The 23,942-nt window shown below is 43.4% G+C and overlaps 1 protein-coding gene across 1 annotated transcript; it reads left to right on the forward strand.

Moving 5' to 3' along the window:
- The first annotated feature begins 1,480 nt into the window (after positions 1–1,480).
- On the forward strand, positions 1,481–19,741 carry LOC140350812 (B-cadherin-like). Its single transcript, XM_072436328.1, has 18 exons — positions 1,481–1,562; positions 7,832–7,884; positions 8,010–8,124; positions 8,448–8,536; positions 9,063–9,252; positions 10,912–10,973; positions 11,131–11,199; positions 11,353–11,451; positions 11,808–11,957; positions 14,960–15,104; positions 15,699–15,871; positions 15,963–16,091; positions 16,173–16,358; positions 17,548–17,792; positions 17,908–18,050; positions 18,954–19,045; positions 19,297–19,429; positions 19,551–19,741. Exons 1-18 carry the CDS (start codon positions 1,481–1,483, stop codon positions 19,739–19,741), a joined length of 2,346 nt encoding a protein of 781 aa, XP_072292429.1.
- Positions 19,742–23,942: the final 4,201 nt, after the last annotated feature.

Below are 23,942 nucleotides of genomic sequence, written 5' to 3' on the forward strand. Positions count from 1 at the left end.
ATATTTGTCCTCAAAAGGTCAAAATCAAACCTAAATCTAAAATATGGTAAATAAACTTGGTCACTGTGTTTCCTGGGAATCTGTAGTAGGTTTTGAGACGAGTCAGATCTGGTCCTGAAGACGTCTCGATGTTCTTGGTCAATGTTCTCAGGGTCGATGTTCCTGTCTTAAGGCAAAGGGTTCTTGCCAGACTCTGAATCAGATGAAAGTGATTTCGATGACTAATGTTGTTTCCCTGGTGCCTCATTGTAATGGCCTCATGTTAATGTTATACTTATATCATTCCTCTGTTTATATGTATATCCTATTCTGCAGAAAGTTTGACTTATACTTATTACTGAGATGGAAAGATACACTGTTAATTAGCCTGTTTATCACGATGTAAATGCTGCTATTATGATTGTAATTATTTGTGCATATTGTAAATACATACAATGATTGCTTAAAATGATATTCTTTCTATAGAATAAAAATCTAATCTAAAATCAATACTTGATGATTTTGCTTGTGTTTTTTTAATCATGCATTTGCACATAAACTAAAACATCCAGAGTCTCTCCACTTTACAACCTCCAAGAAAGTAGTTTTCTGCAGTAATCAAAGAATAAAACAATAAGAAGTTATGAAGATGGCTGTACATCCCAGTTTGTCCCATATTTGACTGTGGCACCTCTCATGCCTCACAGTCCCACCCTCTCTGCCCACATGGCCTTGAAATGTAACTTTTACCACTTGCAGACGCCCGCTGGGATTTCATTTCCTTCTCATCCAGCTCGCGAGATAGACGTCCTCAAACTCTTCAACCGTTTTCTACTAAACTTTTGAACTGACTTTTTGATCGATCTTGACTCCATGTCGTCTGCTGCGTGGGCCGCTCTGGCCGCGGTCGTGCTCGTGATACAGGTGAGATTTTATTTTGCCATTGTCAAAGAACAATCATAGAACTTGTCTTGGTGATTGTACGAGTTTAAGGGCGCGGTTATTTTATTACTTGGTTTAAGCCGCACTTGGATTATTGATTTCTAATGTATAAATAACATAAATTATTATCATCAAATATGATCGAGCCAAAGTCACGCCCTCCCCTGTATCCTTAAAGGTAATCTAAGAGAAAGTCGATCATGGTTCGAGTGTTTAAGCAGCTTTTGTTTGTATTTCACGTGTTTAGAACGATTTAAAGTGACACCAAGGGGCTTTTACTTGTCACTTGATAAAATACACATAACCGTCTTTAAAGTGAATAGTTTGAGCTAAATGCACTTTGATTGCGCCATTTTTGGCCCTTGTCGTGTGTTCAAACGGCTTTTGTTGGTGTTTTCACGTCTTTAGATAATGGCATAATTATAGCAAAGTTGGAACTTTGAAAGTGGCGATTGAGCCCGTGAAGGGCGCCAGTGTCGACGTCACTGCGTGATGTGAGCACTTTTGCACCATCACGCAAAATATCTTCACCGCTGCTGTCCCGGGCGCGCCTGTCGCCATGGCAGCCAGCGGGTCTGCTTCAGGGGCTCGTGCATCTCCTCCGTGGGGCAGGGCCGCTGTCCGCTTCATGGCGCAGCTGGGTGCGTCTTCACTGTGGAGCGGGTGTGTGTGTGTCCGGTGGTCCTGTCAAGCTATGGCTCATTCAGAGCCTCGTTTAAAGCCCCTGTACGGCCCTCAGAGGTGAAGGTGTCAGAGGGCGTCCAGCTCAACCACCGCTGCCTTTTTACTTTACCCTGTTTTATCTTGTAAAGTGCTGCTCCCTGCTACCGGATATGAACTCTGTAAAGGAACCAAGAACACTTTAAACCATCCAATCTACAACACTAGCTAAATGTATAAATAAATGATGCCTCAAATTGAACAACTTGTCCTCTGATCGATATACAAACCTGTGTCCTTGTATACTGCTGTAATCCCACCGGAGTACGTCATTTTACAGGTCCAGCACGTGACATGGGACACTGCACCGGGGAATGATTGTTTTTGATGTCTAAAAGTCCCGCATTATCTGTCAGAATGTATATGATTTGTCCTGGTTTAGTCCTGGTTTAGACCTGGTTTAGACCTGGTTCAGTCCTGGTTTAGTCCTGGTTTAGACTAGGTTCAGTCCTGGTTTAGACCTGGTTTAGACCTGGTTCAGTCCTGGTTTAGACCTGGTTTAGACCTGGTTCAGTCCTGGTTTAGACCTGGTTTAGACCTGGTTTAGACCTGGTTTAGACTCGGTTTAGACCTGGTTCAGTCCTGGTTTAGACCTGGTTTAGACCTGGTTTAGACCTGGTTTAGTCCTGGTTTAGACCTGGTTTAGACCTGGTTTAGATCTGGTTTGGACCTGGTTAGTCCTATGTTGATTTCTGATGTTGTTGTTTGGATCCCGACACACTTCGTCTGGTTCCATATCTGTCACAGACGCTGCACACAATCTGGAATCAAAGGTCAAAGGTCACGACACAGTATGATACAGGGGTGCTGGATCATACAGGGGTGCTGCTGTATCATACAGGGGTGGTGCTGTATCATACAGGGGTGGTGCTGTATCATACAGGGTGCTGTATCATACAGGGTGCTGGATCATACAGGGGTGCTGTATCATACAGGGTGCTGGATCATACAGGGTGCTGGATCATACAGGGTGCTGGATCATACAGGGTGCTGTATCATACAGGGTGCTGGATCATACAGGGTGCTGGATCATACAGGGTGCTGTATCATACAGGGTGCTGCTGGATCATACAGGGTGCTGTATGATACAGGGTGCTGGATCATACAGGGGTGCTGTATGATACAGGGGTGCTGTATGATACAGGGGTGCTGTATGATACAGGGTGCTGGATCATACAGGGTGCTGGATCATACAGGGGTGCTGTATCATACAGGGGTGCTGTATGATACAGGGTGCTGGATCATACAGGGTGCTGGATCATACAGGGGTGCTGTATCATACAGGGTGCTGTATGATACAGGTTGCTGTATCATACAGGGTGCTGTATCATACAGGGGTGCTGTATCATACAGGGGTGGTGCTGTATCATACAGGGTGCTGTATCATACAGGTTGCTGTATCATACAGGGGTGCTGTATCATACAGGGGTGCTGTATCATACAGGGGTGCTGTATGATACAGGGTGCTACTGTGTCGTACTTTGCCATATCTTATAATGTCCAGTGCATGGGAGCCCGAGCCAAAGCCACGCCCACCCCCACATCCTTTAAGTTAATCTAAGTTAATATCGATTATGGTTTGAGTGTTTTGTTTGTATTTCACGTGTTTAGAACGATTTAAAGTGACACCAAGGAGCTTTTACTTGTCGTCCACTTGATAAAATATGTATAACTTTAGTCTTTAAAGTGAATAGTTTGAGCTAAATGCACTTTGATAGCGCCATTTTTGGCCCTTGTGTGTGTACAGCTTTTGTTGGTGTTTTCACGTGTTTAGAACGACTCAAGGCGACGTTTTGGGGCTCGACTTATAAACGTGTTGGTAAATCGAGTTAAAAGTCAATACAATGCTCAGTTTGAGCTAAAAATGCTCGTGAAATCACTTTTGGGTTGAACTGGGGCGTCGTGCCGCTGATGACGTCATGACGCAGCGGCGGCAGGTGTTGCGTGTGCAGTGACGCACCGGTGGGTTTCGGCGCCGCTGACCCCGAAATGGCGGCGATTGAACATGGTTTCTGTGCGGTTTGAGTTTCTTTCACGGGGTCAAAGGTCAGACTTCTGCCACCGGCGCCACGGGTTCACTTTTCACACGTTTAAGTGAAATAATGCGACGTTTAAACGGGGATTTTACCTGGATTCTTTTACATTTAACAACACTAACTCTTTTGTATGAATGTCACAATATCAAATGTCAGTGTGATGAATTAACATCACAAAATGACCCTTTTGACACTTTAACACAATGATTTCAGCTATATTCAAAAGATTTAGTTTGTTGTGATATTAAAACTTAAATTATGTAGTGCAGAATTTTTAAACATCAAAACACATTAATATTTCATTTTGGCCTATTATAGTAAACTAAAACTAACTATTATTAGTCTATATTGTAAAGATGTGTCTCGTTTTGTCATAAAAACTGTACAAAAGTCTCTATATGTGAATGGTCTTAAAGGCTATAGAAGAAAAGTGTTTTTAATGTTTCATTATGTTTTTATGATGGTGTTTTGTGAAAACACACAACATAAAATCATGTGGTGAAAAGATCCCGGCCTGTGTTGAGACCTGGTCTAGACCTCAGATGACCTTTAGTCGTACTTTGGTCCTTAGTTTGACCCAGTTTCTCCTTTTGCTTCAACACGTGAACATTCGGCAATCAAATGCATCACAAATGAAATATGACGTTTGAAAATGTGTTTTCAGTAATACTTTAATACTTTAAGAAGAGTGATACTTTAATACTTTAAGAGTAGTACTTTCATACTTTAAGAGGGATACTTTAATACTTTAAGAGTAATACTTTAATACTTTAAGAGTAGTACTTTAATACTTTAAGAAGAGTGATACTTTAATACTTTAAGAGGGATACTTTAATACTTTAAGAGTAGTACTTTCATACTTTAAGAGGGATACTTTAATACTTTAAGAGTAGTACTTTCATACTTTAAGAGGGATACTTTAGTACTTTAAGAGTAATACTTTAATACTTTAAGAAGAGGGATACTTTAATACTTTCTTTAAGAGTAGTACTTTCATACTTTAAGAGGGATACTTTAGTACTTTAAGAGTAATACTTTAATACTTTAAGAGTAGTACTTTAATACTTTAAGAGGGATACTTTGATACTTTAAGAGTAATACTTTAATACTTTAAGAGTAATACTTTAATACTTTAAGAAGAGGGATACTTTAATACTTTCTTTAAGAGTAGTACTTTCATACTTTAAGAGGGATACTTTAGTACTTTAAGAGTAATACTTTAATACTTTAAGAGTAGTACTTTAATACTTTAAGAGTGATACTTTAATACTTTAAGAGGGATACTTTGATACTTTAAGAGTAATACTTTAATACTTTAAGAGTAGTACTTTAATACTTTAAGAAGAGTGATACTTTAATACTTTAAGAGTAGTACTTTCATACTTTAAGAGGGATACTTTAATACTTTAAGAGTAGTACTTTCATACTTTAAGAGGGATACTTTAGTACTTTAAGAGTAATACTTTAATACTTTAAGAAGAGGGATACTTTAATACTTTCTTTAAGAGTAGTACTTTCATACTTTAAGAGGGATACTTTAGTACTTTAAGAGTAATACTTTAATACTTTAAGAGTAGTACTTTAATACTTTAAGAGTGATACTTTAATACTTTAAGAGGGATACTTTGATACTTTAAGAGTAATACTTTAATACTTTAAGAGTAGTACTTTAATACTTTAAGAGGGATACTTTAATACTTTAAGAGGGATACTTTAATACTTTAAGAGTAATACTTTAATACTTTAAGAGTAGTACTTTAATACTTTAAGAAGAGGGATACTTTAATACTTTAAGAGTAGTACTTTAATACTTTAAGAGTAATACTTTAAGAGTAATACTTTAATACTTTAAGAGTGATACTTTAATACTTTAAGAGTGATACTTTAATACTTTAAGAGTGATAATTTAATACTTTAAGAGTAGTACTTTAATACTTTAAGAGTGATACTTTAATACTTTAAGAGTAGTACTTTAATACTTTAAGAGTAATACTTTAATACTTTACGAGTAATACTTTAATACTTTACGAGTAATACTTTAATACTTTAAGAGTGATACTTTAATACATTAAGAGTAGTACTTTAATACTTTAAGAGTAGTACTTTAATACTTTAAGAGTAGTACTTTAATACTTTAAGAGTGATACTTTAATACTTTAAGAGTAGTACTTTAATACTTTAAGAGTGATACTTTAATACTTTAAGAGTAATACTTTAATACTTTAAGAGTAGTACTTTAATACTTTAAGAGTAGTACTTTAATACTTTAAGAGTGATACTTTAATACTTTAAGAGTAATACTTTAATACTGTAAGAGTAGTACTTTAATACTTTAAGAGTGATACTTTAATACTTTAAGAGTAATACTTTAATACTTTAAGAGTGATACTTTAATATTTTAAGAGTTATACTTTAATACTTTAAGAGTAATACTTTAATACTTTAAGAGTGATACTTTAATACTTTAAGAGTAGTACTTTAATACTTTAAGAGTGATACTTTAATACTTTAAGAGTAGTACTTTAATACTTTAAGAGTGATACTTTAATACTTTAAGAGTGATACTTAAATACTTTAAGAGTAGTACTTTAATACTTTAAGAGTGATACTTTAATACTTTAAGAGTAGTACTTTAATACTTTAAGAGTGATACTTTAATACTTTAAGAGTAGTACTTTAATACTTTAAGAGTGATACTTTAATACTTTAAGAGTGATACTTTAATACTTTAAGAGTGATACTTTAATACTTTAAGAGTGATACTTTAATACTTTAAGAGTGATACTTTAATACTTTAAGAGTGATACTTTAATACTTTAAGAGTAGTACTTTAATACTTTAAGAGTGATACTTTAATACTTTAAGAGTGATACTTTAATACTTTAAGAGTGATACTTTAATACTTTAAGAGTGATACTTTAATACTTTAAGAGTGATACTTTAATACTTTAAGAGTGATACTTTAATACTTTAAGAGTGATACTTTCTCTGAGACCTTTGCAGTGTTTGTCACGTTGTCGTCACTGCCAGTATTTCAGCCACAGAGAATAAACTGATTTCGTCCCTGATCCAGGAACAAACTCCCTTTTTAGAGCGGTCCTGATAATTGTAACGACTCTGTCACATATTTCAGATATCACAAACTTATTCAGGCCAAACTCGGTAGGAACATGTTCAGTTTTATTCTTTGCATCATTTTGATCAGATAAAACTGAACACGAAGTCTCTCTTATTGTTTCAAAATGTGTTTGTTGTCTCCAAAAGGCAAAACTCTGTATCTCACTCTGTGTTTCACAAAACTAAAATAATAAATGTTAAATTGTGGCTCTAGTTTTGTCCTTTGTGGAATTTAAACTGTAAAATATTGTTAAATGTAATGTTTGAAATGTGAAAAACATCAACTTTAAGACTTTTAACTGAGCATCATTTAAAAACACACAATTATGGACTGAAAGTGAACGTTCTTAACAGTATTTAAGTGTCATGTATGGAATGATTGACTGGGTTATTGCAGCAGAGTGAACAAAGGACGAGCTGTTTTCACTGCAATTCAGCACAATTTTCCACTTTATTCACCGATTATTCTAAACAGATGCATTTTCTGAAAAGACACACTTAACAAAAATATAAAAACACTGACAGAAGATTAAAAAGAGCTAAAATGATGATTAAAATCGACTGAATGTCGAGTCACATCAGGTTTGTTTGAATCAAAGCTCCTGAGACAAAAGGATAAATAAGGATTAATCAGTCGATGGAGTCTTCAAACCTTTATCAGTCCAATTATTATTTTAATTAGGATCATAAGGAATCAATAAAATGACACAAATGTCCTTTTTATTATTTTCACTTCAGGTGAATCTGCCCCAAACTGCACTCTAAAACTAAACTACAAACGCTCTGGAATGTTTTACATTCATTAGATTAATAATGTATTTAAAAAGTCCACAAAGTACAATTGAAATAATAGTAAAATAATGGTAAATTGCAGTTCTTTTGCAGCATTCAAACAGTAAAATATTGTTATATTTGAAATGTGAAGTTTCCCATATTCTGACCTCTGACCTCTAATGTTCATGACATTATCTCATTGTGTATTTTGCCATCACAGTGAATATTTGTGTATTTTGTAATTGTGACATCTTCACATTTAGACGTGGGAAACTGGTTCATGCAAAACACGGTTCTGGTGATTAAAGTGTGTTTTGTAAAATGTGTTAGTTCTTCCTCACAGTTTTGCTGATTCCACATGAATGTTTTTATGATCTGAGTTGCAGTGATATTTCCATATTGATCTCAGACTAAAGGTCTAAAGTCTTTGTTCTCTTGCAGACCTCATGCTCGCTCTCCACAGACGCTCCATCATGTTCTCCTGGTTTCTCCTCTGACTCGTTCCTCTTCAGAGTCGACAGAAGGCGGCTCCACTCCGGCATGAGGCTCGGCAAAGGTACAACACCTTTATCCTGCCGCTCTTTTCCCAAAGGGTTCAGCTCCTTTGTGGAAGGTGGATAAATAAATGTGAAAGAAACAGTCAGAATATGTTCAAATATTTACTTTCATGATTTCACTTTATTTAGTTTTGAACATCTGGTAAAAGACGAAAAGCACAGATCAGTTTTGTCACGAACATTTGAAACCAAGAAATGTAGATATAAACTCTTAGCTTTTTAAATATATTATTTGTTTGCAAAAGCCAAATTGAAATAGCTCAAGAGTAATTGAAACACTTTATCGCTCGTGTCGATCCTGAAGGTTTTGTTTCTGTTCCAGTGGAGTTCAGCGACTGCTCGGATCGAAGGAGGTTCGTGTTCCACAGCGAAGACTCTGGATTTTCCGTTCAGAGCGACGGAGCGCTCACGGTGAGACAAACGCACACGTTACACCTGTGTGCGGTGACTAAAACTACAGCTTTCATTAGTGTTTGGGACATTCACCATGAAGAGAGTCAGATGCTTTTATGTCAATCCAACAGAAATGTGCAAAAACATGTTCAAACCGTATAATTGAGGACAAATGTGAAATGTCTGTAGAATAAATCAGGAAAATGCAGAAATGTGTGACTGTCGAGATGATTCTGTTCATTGACTATATCGTGTCCTTGAGTTATGTCGTTCCCATTTAGTCTGTTGTCTAGAAAAGTAAGAAAAGTGTTGACATCTGTTTATCTAACGCTGACATTCATTTATCAATCAGAAGGTTTGATCATTAACCATGAGCTCAAAAAGAGGCAGAAGCGTCTCGTGTACTGTCCAAAACTGTGATATTTATCCAACAAAACTCAACTCGACAAACTCTACGAAAGACTTGTTTTCAGTTGTCACGGTTACTCAGATGAACCTTTAACTTCATCTGGTGCTTTTGTTCCCGTCGCCCTCGAATGTCCAGGTGAAGCGACACGTGTCTCTGCACGACGGCCACAGACACTTCTCCGTCCACTCCTGGGACTCCAACGGGAACAAGTTCACCGCCCTGGTCCGAGTGCAGCACCAGGAGCGTCACCACGGCAACCAGAACCAGGAGCATCACCACGGAGATCAGCACCAGGAGCGTCACCACGGAGACCAGAACCAGGAGCGTCACCACGAAGACCAGAACCAGGAGCGTCACCACGAAGACCAGCACCAGGAGCGTCACCACGGAGACCAGCACCAGGAGCGTCACCACGGAGACCAGCACCAGGAGCGTCACCACGGCGACCAGCACCAGGAGCGTCACCACGGAGACCAGCACCAGGAGCGTCACCACGGAGACCAGCACCAGGAGCGTCACCACGGCGACCAGAACCAGGAGCGTCACCACGAAGACCAGCACCAGGAGCGTCACCATGGAGACCAGCTCCAGGAGCGTCACCACGGAGACCAGCACCAGGAGCGTCACCATGGAGACCAGCTCCAGGAGCATCACCACGGCAACCAGAACCAGGAGCGTCACCACGGAGACCAGCACCAGGAGCGTCACCATGGAGACCAGCTCCAGGAGCATCACCACGGCAACCAGAACCAGGAGCGTCACCACGGAGACCAGCACCAGGAGCGTCACCACGGAGACCAGAACCAGGAGCATCACCACGGAGATCAGCACCAGGAGCGTCACCACGGAGACCAGAACCAGGAGCGTCACCACGAAGACCAGAACCAGGAGCGTCACCACGAAGACCAGCACCAGGAGCGTCACCACGGAGACCAGCACCAGGAGCGTCACCACGGAGACCAGCACCAGGAGCGTCACCACGGAGACCAGCACCAGGAGCGTCACCACGGCGACCAGAACCAGGAGCGTCACCACGAAGACCAGCACCAGGAGCGTCACCACGGAGACCAGCACCAGGAGCGTCACCACGGCGACCAGAACCAGGAGCATCACCACGGAGACCAGCACCAGGAGCGTCACCACGGAGACCAGCACCAGGAGCGTCACCACGGAGACCAGCACCAGGAGCGTCACCACGGAGACCAGCACCAGGAGCGTCACCACGGCGACCAGAACCAGGAGCGTCACCACGAAGACCAGCACCAGGAGCGTCACCACGGAGACCAGCACCAGGAGCGTCACCACGGCGACCAGAACCAGGAGCATCACCACGGAGACCAGCACCAGGAGCGTCACCACGGCGACCAGAACCAGGAGCATCACCACGGAGACCAGCACCAGGAGCGTCACCACGGAGACCAGCACCAGGAGCGTCACCACGGAGACCAGCACCAGGAGCGTCACCACGGAGACCAGCACCAGGAGCGTCACCACGGAGACCAGCACCAGGAGCGTCACCACGGAGACCAGCACCAGGAGCGTCACCATGGAGACCAGCTCCAGGAGCGTCACCACGGAGACCAGCACCAGGAGCGTCACCATGGAGACCAGCTCCAGGAGCATCACCACGGAGACCAGAACCAGGAGCGTCACCACGGAGACCAGCACCAGGAGCGTCACCACGGAGACCAGCACCAGGAGCGTCACCATGGAGACCAGCTCCAGGAGCGTCACCACGGAGACCAGCACCAGGAGCGTCACCATGGAGACCAGCTCCAGGAGCATCACCACGGCAACCAGAACCAGGAGCGTCACCACGGAGACCAGCACCAGGAGCGTCACCACGGAGACCAGAACCAGGAGCGTCACCACGGAGACCAGAACCAGGAGCGTCACCACGGAGACCAGCTCCAGGAGCGTCACCATGGAGACCAGCTCCAGGAGCGTCACCACGGCAACCAGAACCAGGAGCGTCACCACGGAGACCAGCACCAGGAGCGTCACCAGGGAAACCACGAGAAGCACCACACCCACGGACAAACGGAGGTAGATCTGTTTCTTTTCTTCTTTGTCAAATAGATTTCTCCTCAACTCTTGGTGCAGCGCTGCCCCCTACTGGCATGTATGCAGTAGTTTGTGTATATTTCTTTTCTACTCTTTCTCCTTTTGACAAACGTCTTCAAATGTTTGTCTTTCTGTTCAGACTCCGCCCGTCGCTCAGGTTCTTGTTCAAGACGTTTCCAGTCGCCAGAAACGAGAAGCTACAAGAAACGTAAGAAACCAGGATCATCTGGACCGATCATCATAGGTCACATCAGGCTTTAGGACATCTGGACCGGGACTAGACCGGACTCTGGACCGGGACTAGACCGGACTCTGGACCGGGGCCTGTATTAAACATTAAAGTTGTGTTGGTGCGTTTCAGGAGGAGTCTTTCCCTAAAGACCTGAAGAGGAAGAGGCCTATTGTTATAGAATTCCCTGAAAACGAAGAAGGTCCTTTCCCAAAGACAGTTGGGATTCGGGTGAGAAACTTCACAAAGGCCCAAACAAAGACCGTTGTATCATTAAATCTAAATGTCAATTGTAATTAAAACACTTCATAAATATTCTATAAACATTCAGTTTAGAGCTCTAAAATCTGTCTCAATCAAAGTGAAATGTAATGAATATTAAACACATTATTTTCAGTTCTCAAACAAAAGCAGAAGTACTAAAAAGCATGTTTGAAGAAGAACAATAACTCATGTGTAATATGTAGGAGAGTATTTAACCCTTTTACAGTAACAGCGCCACCTATGGAGTGTTTGCAGGAGTGTTAATCGTCCTCTTGAGCAGAAAGAGCAGCAGAAACTTGAACTGGATGTAAATGTGTTTTTAGGTCGGCTCCAGCATAGATGGTGTGGTTCACTTCAGCATCACGGGCCCCGGGGCCGATCAGCCTCCTGAGGGACTCTTCACTATAGACAAGACCTCTGGGATCCTTTATGTGATGCAGCCTCTGGACAGAGAAGCCACTGACCACTACACTGTGAGTCCAAGTCAAGTACAGGGGTCACTACAGGGGTCACTAGTACAGGGGTCACTAGTACAGAGGTCACTAGTACAGGGGTCACTACAGGGGTCACTAGTACAGGGGTCACTAGTACAGAGGTCAGTAGTACAGAGGTCACTACAGGGGTCACTAGTACAGGGGTCACTAGTACAGGGGTCACTAGTACAGAGGTCACTAGTACAGGGGTCACTACAGGGGTCACTAGTACAGGGGTCACTAGTACAGAGGTCAGTAGTACAGAGGTCACTACAGGGGTCACTAGTACAGAGGTCACTACAGGGGTAACTAGCACAGGGGTCACTAGTACAGGGGTCACTAATACACGGGTCACTACAGGGGTCAATAGTACAGAGGTCACTAGTACAGGGGTCACTAATACAGAGGTCACTAGTACAGGGGTCACTAGTAAAGAGGTCACTAGTACATGGGTCACTAGTACAGAGGTCACTAGTACAGAGGTCACTAGTACAGAGGTCACTAGTACGGGGTCACTAGTAAAGAGGTCACTGGTACAGAGATCACTAGTACAGAGGTCACTAGTACGGGGTCACTAGTACAGAGGTCACTAGTACATGGGTCACTAATACACGGGTCACTACAGGGGTCAATAGTACAGGGGTCACTACAGGGGTCACTAGTACAGGGGTAACTAATACAGGGGTCACTAGTACAGAGATCACTAGTACAGGGGTCACTACAGGGGTCACTACAGAGGTCACTAGTACAGGGGTCACTAGTACAGAGGTCACTAGTACAGGGGTCACTAGTACAGAGGTCACTAGTACAGGGGTCACTAGTACAGGGGTCACTAGTACAGGGGTCATTAGTACAGGGGTCACTACAGGAGTCACTAGTACAGGGGTCACTACAGGGGTCGCTAGTACAGGGGTCACTAGTACAGGGGTTACTACAGGGGTCACTACAGGGGTCACTTGTACAGGGGTCACTAGTACAGGGGTCACTAGGACAGGGGTCACTACAGGGGTCACTAGTACAGGGGTCACTACAGGGGTCACTAGTACAGGGGTCACTAGTACAGAGGTCACTAGTACAGAGGTCACTACAGGGGTCACTAGTACAGGGGTCACTAGTACAGGGGTCACTAGTACAGGGGTCACTACAGGGGTCACTACAGGGGTCACTAGTACAGGGGTCACTAGTACAGAGGTCACTACAGGGGTCACTAGTACAGGGGTCACTAGTACAGGGGTCACTAGTACAGGGGTCACTACAGGGGTCACTAGTACAGAGGTCACTACAGGGGTCACTACAGGGGTCACTAGTACAGGGGTCACTAGTACAGGGGTCACTAGGACAGGGGTCACTACAGGGGTCACTAGTACAGGGGTCACTACAGGGGTCACTAGTACAGGGGTCACTATAGGGGTCACTAGTACAGGGGTCACTAGTACAGGGGTCACTACAGGGGTCACTAGTACAGAGGTCACTAGTACAGGGGTCACTAGTACAGGGGTCACTAGTACAGGGGTCACTACAGGGGTCACTAGTACAGGGGTCACTAGTACAGGGGTCACTACAGGGGTCACTACAGGGGTCACTAGTACAGGGGTCACTAGTACAGGGGTCACTAGGACAGGGGTCACTACAGGGGTCACTAGTACAGGGGTCACTAGTACAGGGGTCACTACAGGGGTCACTAGTACAGAGGTCACTACAGGGGTCACTAGTACAGGGGTCACTAGTACAGGGGTCACTAGTACAGGGGTCACTAGTACAGGGGTCACTACAGGGGTCACTAGTACAGAGGTCACTACAGGGGTCACTAGTACAGGGGTCACTAGTACAGGGGTCACTAGTACAGGGGTCACTACAGGGGTCACTACAGGGGTCACTAGTACAGGGGTCACTAGTACAGGGGTCACTAGGACAGGGGTCACTACAGGGGTCACTAGTACAGGGGTCACTACAGGGGTCACTAGTACAGGGGTCACTATAGGGGTCACTAGTACAGGGGTCACTAGTACAGGGGTCACTACAGGGGTCACTAGTACAGAGGTCACTAGTACAGGGGTCACTAGTACAGGGGTCACTAGTACAGGGGTCACTACAGGGGTCACTAGTACAGGGGTCACTAGTACAGGGGTCACTACAGGGGTCACTACAGGGGTCACTAGTACAGGGGTCACTAGTACAGGGGTCACTAGGACAGGGGTCACTACAGGGGTCACTAGTACAGGGGTCACTAGTACAGGGGTCACTACAGGGGTCACTAGTACAGGGGTCACTAGAACAGTCTGCATGTTCTCCCCGTGTTACCGTGGGTTCTCTCCGGGTTCTCTAGCTCCTCCCACCGTCCAAAGACATTCATGTGTTGGGCTAAATTGGCAACTGTAAATTGGCCCTAGTGAACTATGTGATGGTGAATGTTTGTCTGTCTATGTCTCTGTGTTGGCCACTGTCCAGGGCAGGGGTGGGCAATTATTTTCCTCTGAGGGCCATATTCGAATCCAGGCAAGTAGTGGAGAGCCGATCATTGGTGTGAAAAAAAATGAAAATTTGACTGTTGTAAAGAGCTATATTCTAAAATATATTTCGAATATTTCTAAATCATTGATTGGAACACTTTAAATTGAGGCCGACAAACGGAGTCAAAATCTTTCTCAGCGTCCAGACTTATTATTACTGCCATGTTTTGTTTTTTAGATCTGGCTCGTTAAGTGTATATATCATTCTGTTAATAAATCCTGTCTGATCATTGTGAATCAGTCAAAATGTCTTTCATAAGCTCTATTTAAATACATAAAACATGTCAAATGACTCAAAGTGTTGACTTCATTCTGTGGTTTTCATATTTTGTGAAATTCTGAGGTTAATCCCAGTTTCTCCAGTGAAATGACTTTATGTTCCACTCAAAACTTTCCTGAAGTACAGACTTTAGAATGCTTTTTGGAAATGGCTCATGTGGAAGAGTTGACTTTCCTTTCATGTTTAGTATTAACACTTTGTCCTTTTCTCAGCTCATGGTTCATGCTGTTGCTGAAGGCTCCGGTCAGGATGAAGAACTCGAGGAGATTAAATTAATTGTGATCGACATGAACGACAACCGGCCGGTCTTTACCAACGACACGTACTTTGGCGAAGTGGCAGAGTCGTCACCTCTCAGTAATGATCACCTCTGTTCATTATGCACCTTTATGTAACGCACACGCAGCTCATTCAACTCCACACAACATGGCAAATAAAAGACACTTCCAAATGATACTAATGCACACCAGGTCTAAATAATCCTCCCATTTACTCCAGAGTCGCTCAAATTGGTCCATTTTCCGTTTGCCAGTGATGTCGGTCCAGTTTGTGTCATCTATTGTTTGTGATTGTGTTTTCCCTGCTCCCAGCAATATATTCCAAAAGTATCCATTGATTGTGTCCATGATCGGAGTTTTGAGTTCCAAATGCATAGTTCTGAAATTGAGAGTGACGTGTGATTGACATGTGTCCAGTTTTCATATTTTACAAGAATAATGACTGTTGGGATCTGCTGCCTGTCCGGTCCATGGCTTTTTCTGTGTGCGGGTTTTACATCCAAACACTGATCCGTCTGGGCCAATTCACTGGTCCATATTCACTTGTAAACCTTTTTATGTATAAAAGCCTAACCATAAATTAATGAATTAAATAAATAAATAAAAATATATTAAGAAAAATAAAATAATATAAAATAAATTAATACATTTTACTCTGCATTTTCTTCTTTAGATTATAACATCCTGCAGGTGACAGCGACCGACGCAGATGAGGAGGGGACGACTAACGCTCTTATTCAGTTCAAGATCCTGGACCAGGAGCCAAAGACTCCCTCACCCGACATGTTCACCATCAACCCCGTCAACGGCTTCATCCGAGTGAACGCTCAAGGCCTGGACAAAGAGGTGTGTTTCAATCTAAAGGTCTCACTTGCTTTACTCTGCCGCGTCTGCCCTGTGGCTGTGGCCTCAAGTCTGTGGATCTGGTCTGTTACAGAAGAACACAAAGTACACTCTGGAGATCCAGGCGGCCGACATGGAAGGAAATGGACTCACCGGGAAAACTAAAGTCATTCTGACCGTAACCGACAGCAACAACAACGCCCCGGCCTACGAGCAAACGCAGGTGAGGGCGGGGTTTAGACCTGGTTCAGTCCTGGTTTGTGTTTTTGGTTCGGTCCTGGTCTTATTCTCTCCATTTCTTCAGTACACGGCCACAGTCGCTGAGAATAAGAAAGACACTATGGTGGTGAAGATGCTGGTGACGGACAAGGACGACGCCCACACGCCGGCCTGGAACGCCAAATTCACCATCGTCGACGGCGACGTAAATGGACTGTTCTTCGTGGAAACCGGCCCCAACAAACAGGAGGGAATCATCTCCACTGCAAAGGTACAAAAGACTCATATTGTGGTGATGGTAATCGTTCTGTGGATTGTACAAACAAAAAGGCCAAAATATTAAAGTATAAACTTTAGTATTTCATCAATATTTCCCTCTAGAAGACTTCAGACTGAACAATATTCCAACCCATACTTGGTTAAAATGTTCTGCCCCTCTTCTTTATACAAGTTTCACCTAATTTGAGCTGGAACAAATGCCCAAGGAAGAGATTTGTTAGGTCTGTATAAACCTATCTGGTGTGTGTAGCCAGGGCCTCATTGGCTCCGTTTGATCAGGACGCCAACATTTTACTTTGTGCTACATTTTTCAAAAACAAAAAAGTAAAAAATCCCCCAAGAAAACCAAAACAGACACATGAAAATGTTTGAATCTGTAGGAGCCGCTTCTTCACTTTGAGCAGTTTTGGACCAACATGTCAGACTTTAACAATTTACTCAGCACTACTTCCTGTATTTAAAAAAGGCCGTGGCTGCAGAGCTGCGGCGCGGTCAAATAGCCCATCAGTTTCAGGAGCCGCAGCACAAAATAGCCTAGCAGTTTCTGCCGCGCGCCGCGGCTCTGTAGACACTCCCTTTAAAAAAATCCAACCTCTTTGATGGGATAGTACCTGTGGTGATTTATCATAATTTACACAGGGAGTAATAATTGGCTTAACATGAAGTGTTCCCTTTAATGACGTGATCACCATTTTCCCTCAAAGAGGAACTGGCAAATATTTATCCCAGTGAAGCACAAAACAGACTTGAGTCTCGCGCTGCAGCTTCAGCTTCTGACACGAGCGACACCACATGACACAGATGTGTTGGTCACGTGACTGTGACACACAGAGTGACACAGCCCGACACAAGCGTCACTTTCAGAGCTCAACTCGTTTGGCTCATCACTACTGAGTGGCTCTGATCCACAAACATGGCCACATTAGCATGTCAGAGGAAAGCTAGCTTTTTTACTCGTCTATAGAATTCACACTCCCTTGTCAGGAGTTGACTTTTGTCCCTCTACTGGCTGCACCTCCATAACACGCCGTAGTCATTTAACGCTTTTTAACACTTTTCTTACGTTCTAAAACATGAGATGCCAAAGTAGTGTCATTGGAGTATTTTTAAAGACGACCGATACAAAGCATCAGATTTGTCTTTTCCTGACTTAAATAAACCTGTGCCTCGCTCCGTCCCAGGGCCTGGACTTCGAGGAGAGTCAGACTCACACTCTGCTGGTCGCCGTGGAGAATGAGGTGCCCTTCGCCATCAAGCTGCCCACCGCCACGGCAACCGTCGTTGTCACAGTTGCGGATGTAAACGAAGCACCCATCTTCAAACCCACCGTAAAGCAAGTCTCCAAACGCGAGGACCTGGATTTGGAATCTGAGGTGGTCCAGTACACGGCCTACGACCCCGACACGGCCCGCAACCAGAAAGTCATGTGAGTGTCCCGGGAAGCAGTCTCGGGAGGGGTTTGTGGGAGGGGTTTGTGGGAGGGGTTTGTGGGAGGGGTTTGCGGGAGGCGTGTCAGGTGATCCCTCATGTTTGTGTCTCAGGTATCGTATCGTGAGCGACCCGGCCGGCTGGCTCAACGTGGCCAAAGACACTGGACTGGTCACAGTGAAGTCGCCGATGGACCGAGAGTCTGTGTTTGTGAAGAACGACATTTATACAGCTCTGATCGGCGCCTACGACAACGGTACAAACCACGCTAATAATCACTCCTCCTGCAGCTTTTACAGCATCGTCACGGCAGCTTCAACAACAACCAAAATATCGTCATGACAACATCAATAATATCGTGAGCTTTATATTACAAGCTTCTCTAGACCATGATCTTTGTACTTTTGATAATATTACTATCATAGTCTGAAACTACCGTATTTTCCGGACTATAAGTCGCACCAGCCAAAAAATGCAGAATAGAGAAGAAAAAATATAAGTTGCACTGGAGTATAAGTCACATTTTTGAGGGAAATGTATTTGATAAAATCAAAGACCAAGAACAGACATTTGATCTTGAAATCCAGTTTAAAATAATAACAGATTAGAGAACATGGTGAATAGGTGTACGTATGCTAACGCTAACACCTTCAGCTACATGACGTATGCTAACACCTTCAGCTACATGACGTATGCTAACGCTAACACCTTCAGCTACATGAGGCACAGACAGAACTGTGGTAAGTGTCTGGTATGTTAACGTAACATATTAGCAGTTATTCAGATAACTATAGCATAAAGAACATGCTAACAAGTTTAGCAAAGCATCAGTTTTACCCCAAATCACTAAATCCATTGAATTCTTCTTCCTCTGTGTCACTTCTAAATAACTCCACAAACTCCAGAGGAAGAGGAAGTGCAGATTCTTCTTCTGCGTCGCTTAGAGCCTAGAGCGCCCTCTTGTGGTTGTCAGTGTGAAAATAACATAAATGAGTCGCTCTGGAGTATAAGTCGCACCCCGGCCACTATGAAAAAAGGTACAACTTATAGTCTGGAAAATACGGTATTAGATCATCTTCTAATCCTGTTTCCCTTGATGTGAACTGGAGCGTTTCTGGATAAAGTCTTAAATTGTTGTCCCTCCTCCTCTTTTCTCCAGACGAGGTTCCAGCCACAGGAACAGGAACTCTGCAGATAAAGCTGGAGGACGTGAGCGACAACGCCCCGGCCGTCGATGACCGCGACATCAAGGTCAGCACAAACTGATTATTATTTCATAACCCTCGGTCCAGAGAGTAAGCCTGTGATTTTGGGCGTTGAATTGTGAATTTAAAGACACTTCCTTTACAATCTGTTACCTTGATTGGCGTGCAGGTGATGCAGATTTGAATCCACGCGTAAAATATGGCTTTCCCTTCATTTGTGGCGTGTTTAATCAAATGTGTGTCAATTGTGTTTCCTGTGTTTCTCCTGTGTGTTTCCTGTGTGTCGTCTCTGCTCAGGTGTGTAACAAAGAACCAGTGCCTCACCTGCTGAGCGTCACCGACAAAGACGGGCCGGGCTTTTCTGCCCCGTTCAGAGTCGAACTGCAAGGATCATCCATGGCCAACTGGACCGCACACATGACTGACAGCAGTGAGTGACACGCAACACGCAACACACAACACACAACACACAACACACACACACACACACACGCATGAATGACAGCAGAGCAATAAACTTGCAATAGTCTGATAAACCCGTTCCTCCTCAGACTCTGGGATCGTCCTGCTCCTGACCACAGACCTGGACCCGGGCTTCTACGACGTGCAGCTGCAGGTGTATGACGCTGAGGGTGAGAACCAACTGTCCACGGTCAAGGCCCAGGTCTGCTCCTGCAAAGGTCCAGACGTGATGTGTGAAGGCCGAGCTGCAGGAGGACCACCTCTGCACATCGGGTGCTGAAACCACTACTATTCACACTAAATCTCCCTCATCTTCATCTCCCTCATCTTCTTCTCCCTTGTCTCCCTCAGATCTTCAACCTGAGCGTTCTCCACCGTGGCCTGGACGACGACATGATTATCGAGTAAATGAGAATCGTCTGCAAAATATACTCGAAGTCAAAAAGTGATTGAATTCTATGTTTTTAATCTTGATTTGTGCTTTTTTAAGAATGTAAGTTTCCAGTGACGGGTAAAAAGAGTTTGACTTTCAGAGTTACTGTTTAGATGATATTGAGCTGAAATGCCTTATTTTTTACTCTAAAATGGTCCGGTTTATGCTCTTTTTTTGTCCTGAATAATCACGTATATTATAAACAGGACGATGTTTAATTTCAGACATTATATTTACTGTTCTGAATGTGGTGGTTTTATTTTATGTCACTGGTTTTGAATCCTTTACTTTGAAAATGTTTTAAAGTTCTCTGGTCCTTTCTCTTCGACTGTCGCAAACGCTGTTCGGATTTTTGATTATTTTTCATATATGTGGGACTAGCAAATAGGGCACCCCCCGAAATGTATTTTATTTCATGTTATAATTTATTTAATATCATTTTGTTTGTTTTAGAAAGACAGACTGTGTTCAATTCGCTTTGATTTGCATTAGTGTAGTTCCTATGCCACACCACAAGGGGAGCTCTATTATCTCCGTATCTGGGGCGTCTGCTCAAAGAAGAACTGTTTCCTGTAACAACAGAGAGCATGACATGGACATTGACAAATGTTTGTCTTTGTTACAGGTAAAGTGGTAAAACAAATGTTTATATGGGAACTGTGAACATGAATAAGGCAATAGAGAGACAGTTTAGGCCGAAATTGTCTGTAAGATTATGAAGTTGAAGCCTGGTTGTTGTTTTATTGTAACTTTGTGCTATGCTAACATTAGTATGCTAATATGCTAATCGAAACAAAGGGGATCACCAGGAGAGTTAAAAATGACACTTTTGCTTAATCTAAAAACGTCCTAAGAGAACAAAGACACATGTCTGTCACAAATTTGTTTATGTATATGATATTTTGTTATTTTATGATTATTTTGAGCTATTGTACATTGTCAAAGAAGAACTGTTTCCTGTAACAACAGAGAGCATGACATGGACATTGACAAATGTTTGTCTTTGTTACAGAAATAAACAACAATGAAAATACACTTTGAACCTCATCTTTGAAGTGTGCAACAAAATCTGGTGTCAGGAGTGGGATAAGCGGTGCAGCAAGAAACAGAGATGCAAGAGATGGAGTTTGAACAACTACAAGACCAGCTCAGTGAAGTCTTGGTGCAACTGAACTGTGAGCAACTCCTGGAGGTATGCGTGCACGGTAAAATCTCAACTGAAAACTTGAAAAAGAAGCACACGCTGATCAGAGCCATAAGTGAAGTAGTTGATAAAGCTACAGAAGATGAGGAAGAGGAAGTGGCACGTGAGTTTCTAACCCGCTTGATAACATTTGCAAATGGTCTGAAAGGAAGAACTGACACAACTAAGTCTGGTACAGAAAATCCCAGTCCAGAGGCAGCAATGTTGGCCGGTCTGAAAGAACAATATGCCGCTCTCCAAGTTAACTTCCAGACAGCAACACAAAAACTGGAGGAAGAAATGGCAAAACTCACAACTAGTGCAACTAAACATGAACAAAAAACATCTTTTGTCCCCAGGTCAGCTACTCCACCGCCAACTCAGCTACCTGAGTTTATCATACGCAGAGAATTCAAAATTAATGGTCAAATTGGAGAAAGAGGACAAAAGGATAAATTATCATACTCCAATCTCATTCATCAGATCGAGATGGGACGGAGAAAAGGGCACAGTGAAGCCGAAATAGTGGAAGCTGTGATCAGAGCTGTTAGCCCAGGCCTGACTCTCCGTGATATGTTAGAGATCAAAACAGACTTGACACTAGCTCAACTCCGAACTATCCTTAAAGGACACAACAAAGAGGATAGCTCAACTGATCTCTACCACAGACTGATTAACATCACCCAAGAACACAATGAGTCCCCACAGAACTTTTTGTTCAGAGCAATAGAGTTAAAGGAGCGTCTCTTTGCTTCATCAAGAGAGCCAGGGGCAGAAGAACAGTACAGTGCTGAGCTAATACAAAAAAAGTTTCTGCGAGCTGTGGGTACAGGACTCATAAATGATAATATCAAGTACCAAATAAAAAGCTACCTTGATGATGCTGAGGTTACTGATGATATCCTGATTGCAAAGATTAATGAAGCAGCAAGCCTTGAGTGGGAGAGGCAACAGAAGTTTCGAAAACACAGCAAGGAAACAAGAATCAGGGAAATAAAAGCAGAACCTCAGACATCGAAAGAAGCAGAGATGAATGCTGTTGGAGGCCGTGAACTGTCGTCTGCTGTGCCGCAAAAGACTAAAACACTGCCTACAGTGTCTCATAGAGAATCTGAACTGCTGGACGTTATAAGCAAACTTAAAGGGGAAATAGCTGAAATAAAAAGTGCCATTGTCGAATCAAAAAGATATTCCCCCCAACCACGCATAAATAAGAAAAGAGGCTGTAAGAGGTGCCAAGAGCGTGACCAGGAGGAACAGTGTGATCATTGCTTTAAATGTGGACAGAGTGGTCACCTTTCCAGAGGATGTAGGGCCCGAAGAAAGCCCATGGACCGAACTGAGCCAATAGATCTCTCAGCTAGCATGGTACAAACGCTTCCACTGGTTCCACAGTCAAAACAAAAAGAGCAAAGTGATATGCACAAACTCATTACAGACAGTATTCAGTATCTTGAAACAAAAGGAGCAGCTGACCTTGAAGAAAAAGAAAGAACAGTAGTGAGCATTAATCTCCTCTCACCAGAACGAAGAGCCCAGATCCTCCACCTGATTGGTAAGAAACACATGATCATCTGCAGGTTTGATGGACTTGAAACAAAGGCATTGTGGGACACAGGCTCACAAGTCTGTCTCATCAATGAGAAATGGAGACAGCAGAATATCCCGCATACAAAAGTGAGAAGTCTGTCAGAAATCCTGGGCCATAACATATTGGACGGAAGGGCAGTGAACCAAACTCCAATTCCTTTTCATGGGTGGGTGGAGGTGAAGTTTGAGCTTCCTACTTCTGAGGTCACACAGATGGAGCTGCTCGTGCCAGTGCTGGTAACAGGTCAAGAGGAAATTGCAGAGGATCCCATCATTGGTTTCAATGTAATCGAGTACCTGCTGGATAGGGGCATATATCCACCACGTGCCATGACAGATGCTGTCAGTGCAGCTTTCTCCTTTGACTGCAAGAAAACTGAAGTGTTTTTGAAAGTGATGAGAAATAAAGAGAAAGGGCTAAGAGAAGGCATGGTGAAAACAGGAAAAGAACTGATTACCATTCCTGCAGGCAAAACAAAGACTGTCCGGTGTAATGTGAGAACCAGTCCCCTTCCAGAACAACAAGATGTCCTGTTTGAGCCAAGTTCTCCTTTGCATCTACAAGAGGGCTTGGGGGTTCAAGAGAGTGTGGTGCGACTACAACGAGGGACGTGGTCTAGTGTCACCCTGCCAATCACAAACGGCACGGCTCATGACATCTTCCTGTCTCCACGAACCACACTAGGACAAACTCGAGCGGTGAAGACAATATACCCAGCTAACACAAAAACAGCGGAAATGATGCAACCGGAGGTAATGACGCAAACTATTGAACAGACTGTCGAACAACCAAGTAGGATTAACGAACAAGACAACAGTTTATGGGATCCGCCAGTTCCCCTGGATCATCTTGGCCCCGCACAACAGCTCAGAGTGAGACAAGTGCTGAGAGAAATGAGCAATGTCTTTGCTCGGAATGACAAGGATGTGGGAACCATACCATCCCTGCAGCTTAAGATCCGCCTCAGTGACCCTACACCGGTACGACACACCTATATTTCTGTACCAAAACCGCTCCATAAAGAAGTCAAAGAGTACCTTGAGGACCTCTTGAACAGAGGCTGGATCACCAAGTCCAAATCGCCCTACTCCAGTCCAATTGTATGCGTGAGGAAAAAGGACGGCAGCCTCCGCCTGTGCTGTGATTACAGAGGGTTGAACCGAAAGTCTATCCCGGACCGCCATCCCATTCCGCGGATCCAAGACATGCTTAATACGTTGACAGGGAGTTCCTGGTTTTCGGTGTTGGACCAAGGAAAGGCCTATCACCAGGGC

This window comes from Eucyclogobius newberryi, unplaced genomic scaffold (assembly GCF_026437365.1).
Source record: "Eucyclogobius newberryi isolate DKJ021-1_F unplaced genomic scaffold, fEucNew1.0.hap1 SCAF_8, whole genome shotgun sequence".
Classification (NCBI taxonomy): domain Eukaryota; kingdom Metazoa; phylum Chordata; class Actinopteri; order Gobiiformes; family Gobiidae; genus Eucyclogobius; species Eucyclogobius newberryi.

Bases quoted from the DNA above. Each gene is read 5' to 3' on its own strand.
- LOC140350812 (XM_072436328.1), top strand. From the start codon at position 1,481: ATGGCAGCCAGCGGGTCTGCTTCAGGGGCTCGTGCATCTCCTCCGTGG. The intron at 10,974-11,130 runs GTAGATCTGTTT...CTTTCTGTTCAG, and splicing joins ACACCCACGGACAAACGGAG to ACTCCGCCCGTCGCTCAGGT. The intron at 11,452-11,807 runs GTGAGAAACTTC...ATGTGTTTTTAG, and splicing joins CAAAGACAGTTGGGATTCGG to GTCGGCTCCAGCATAGATGG.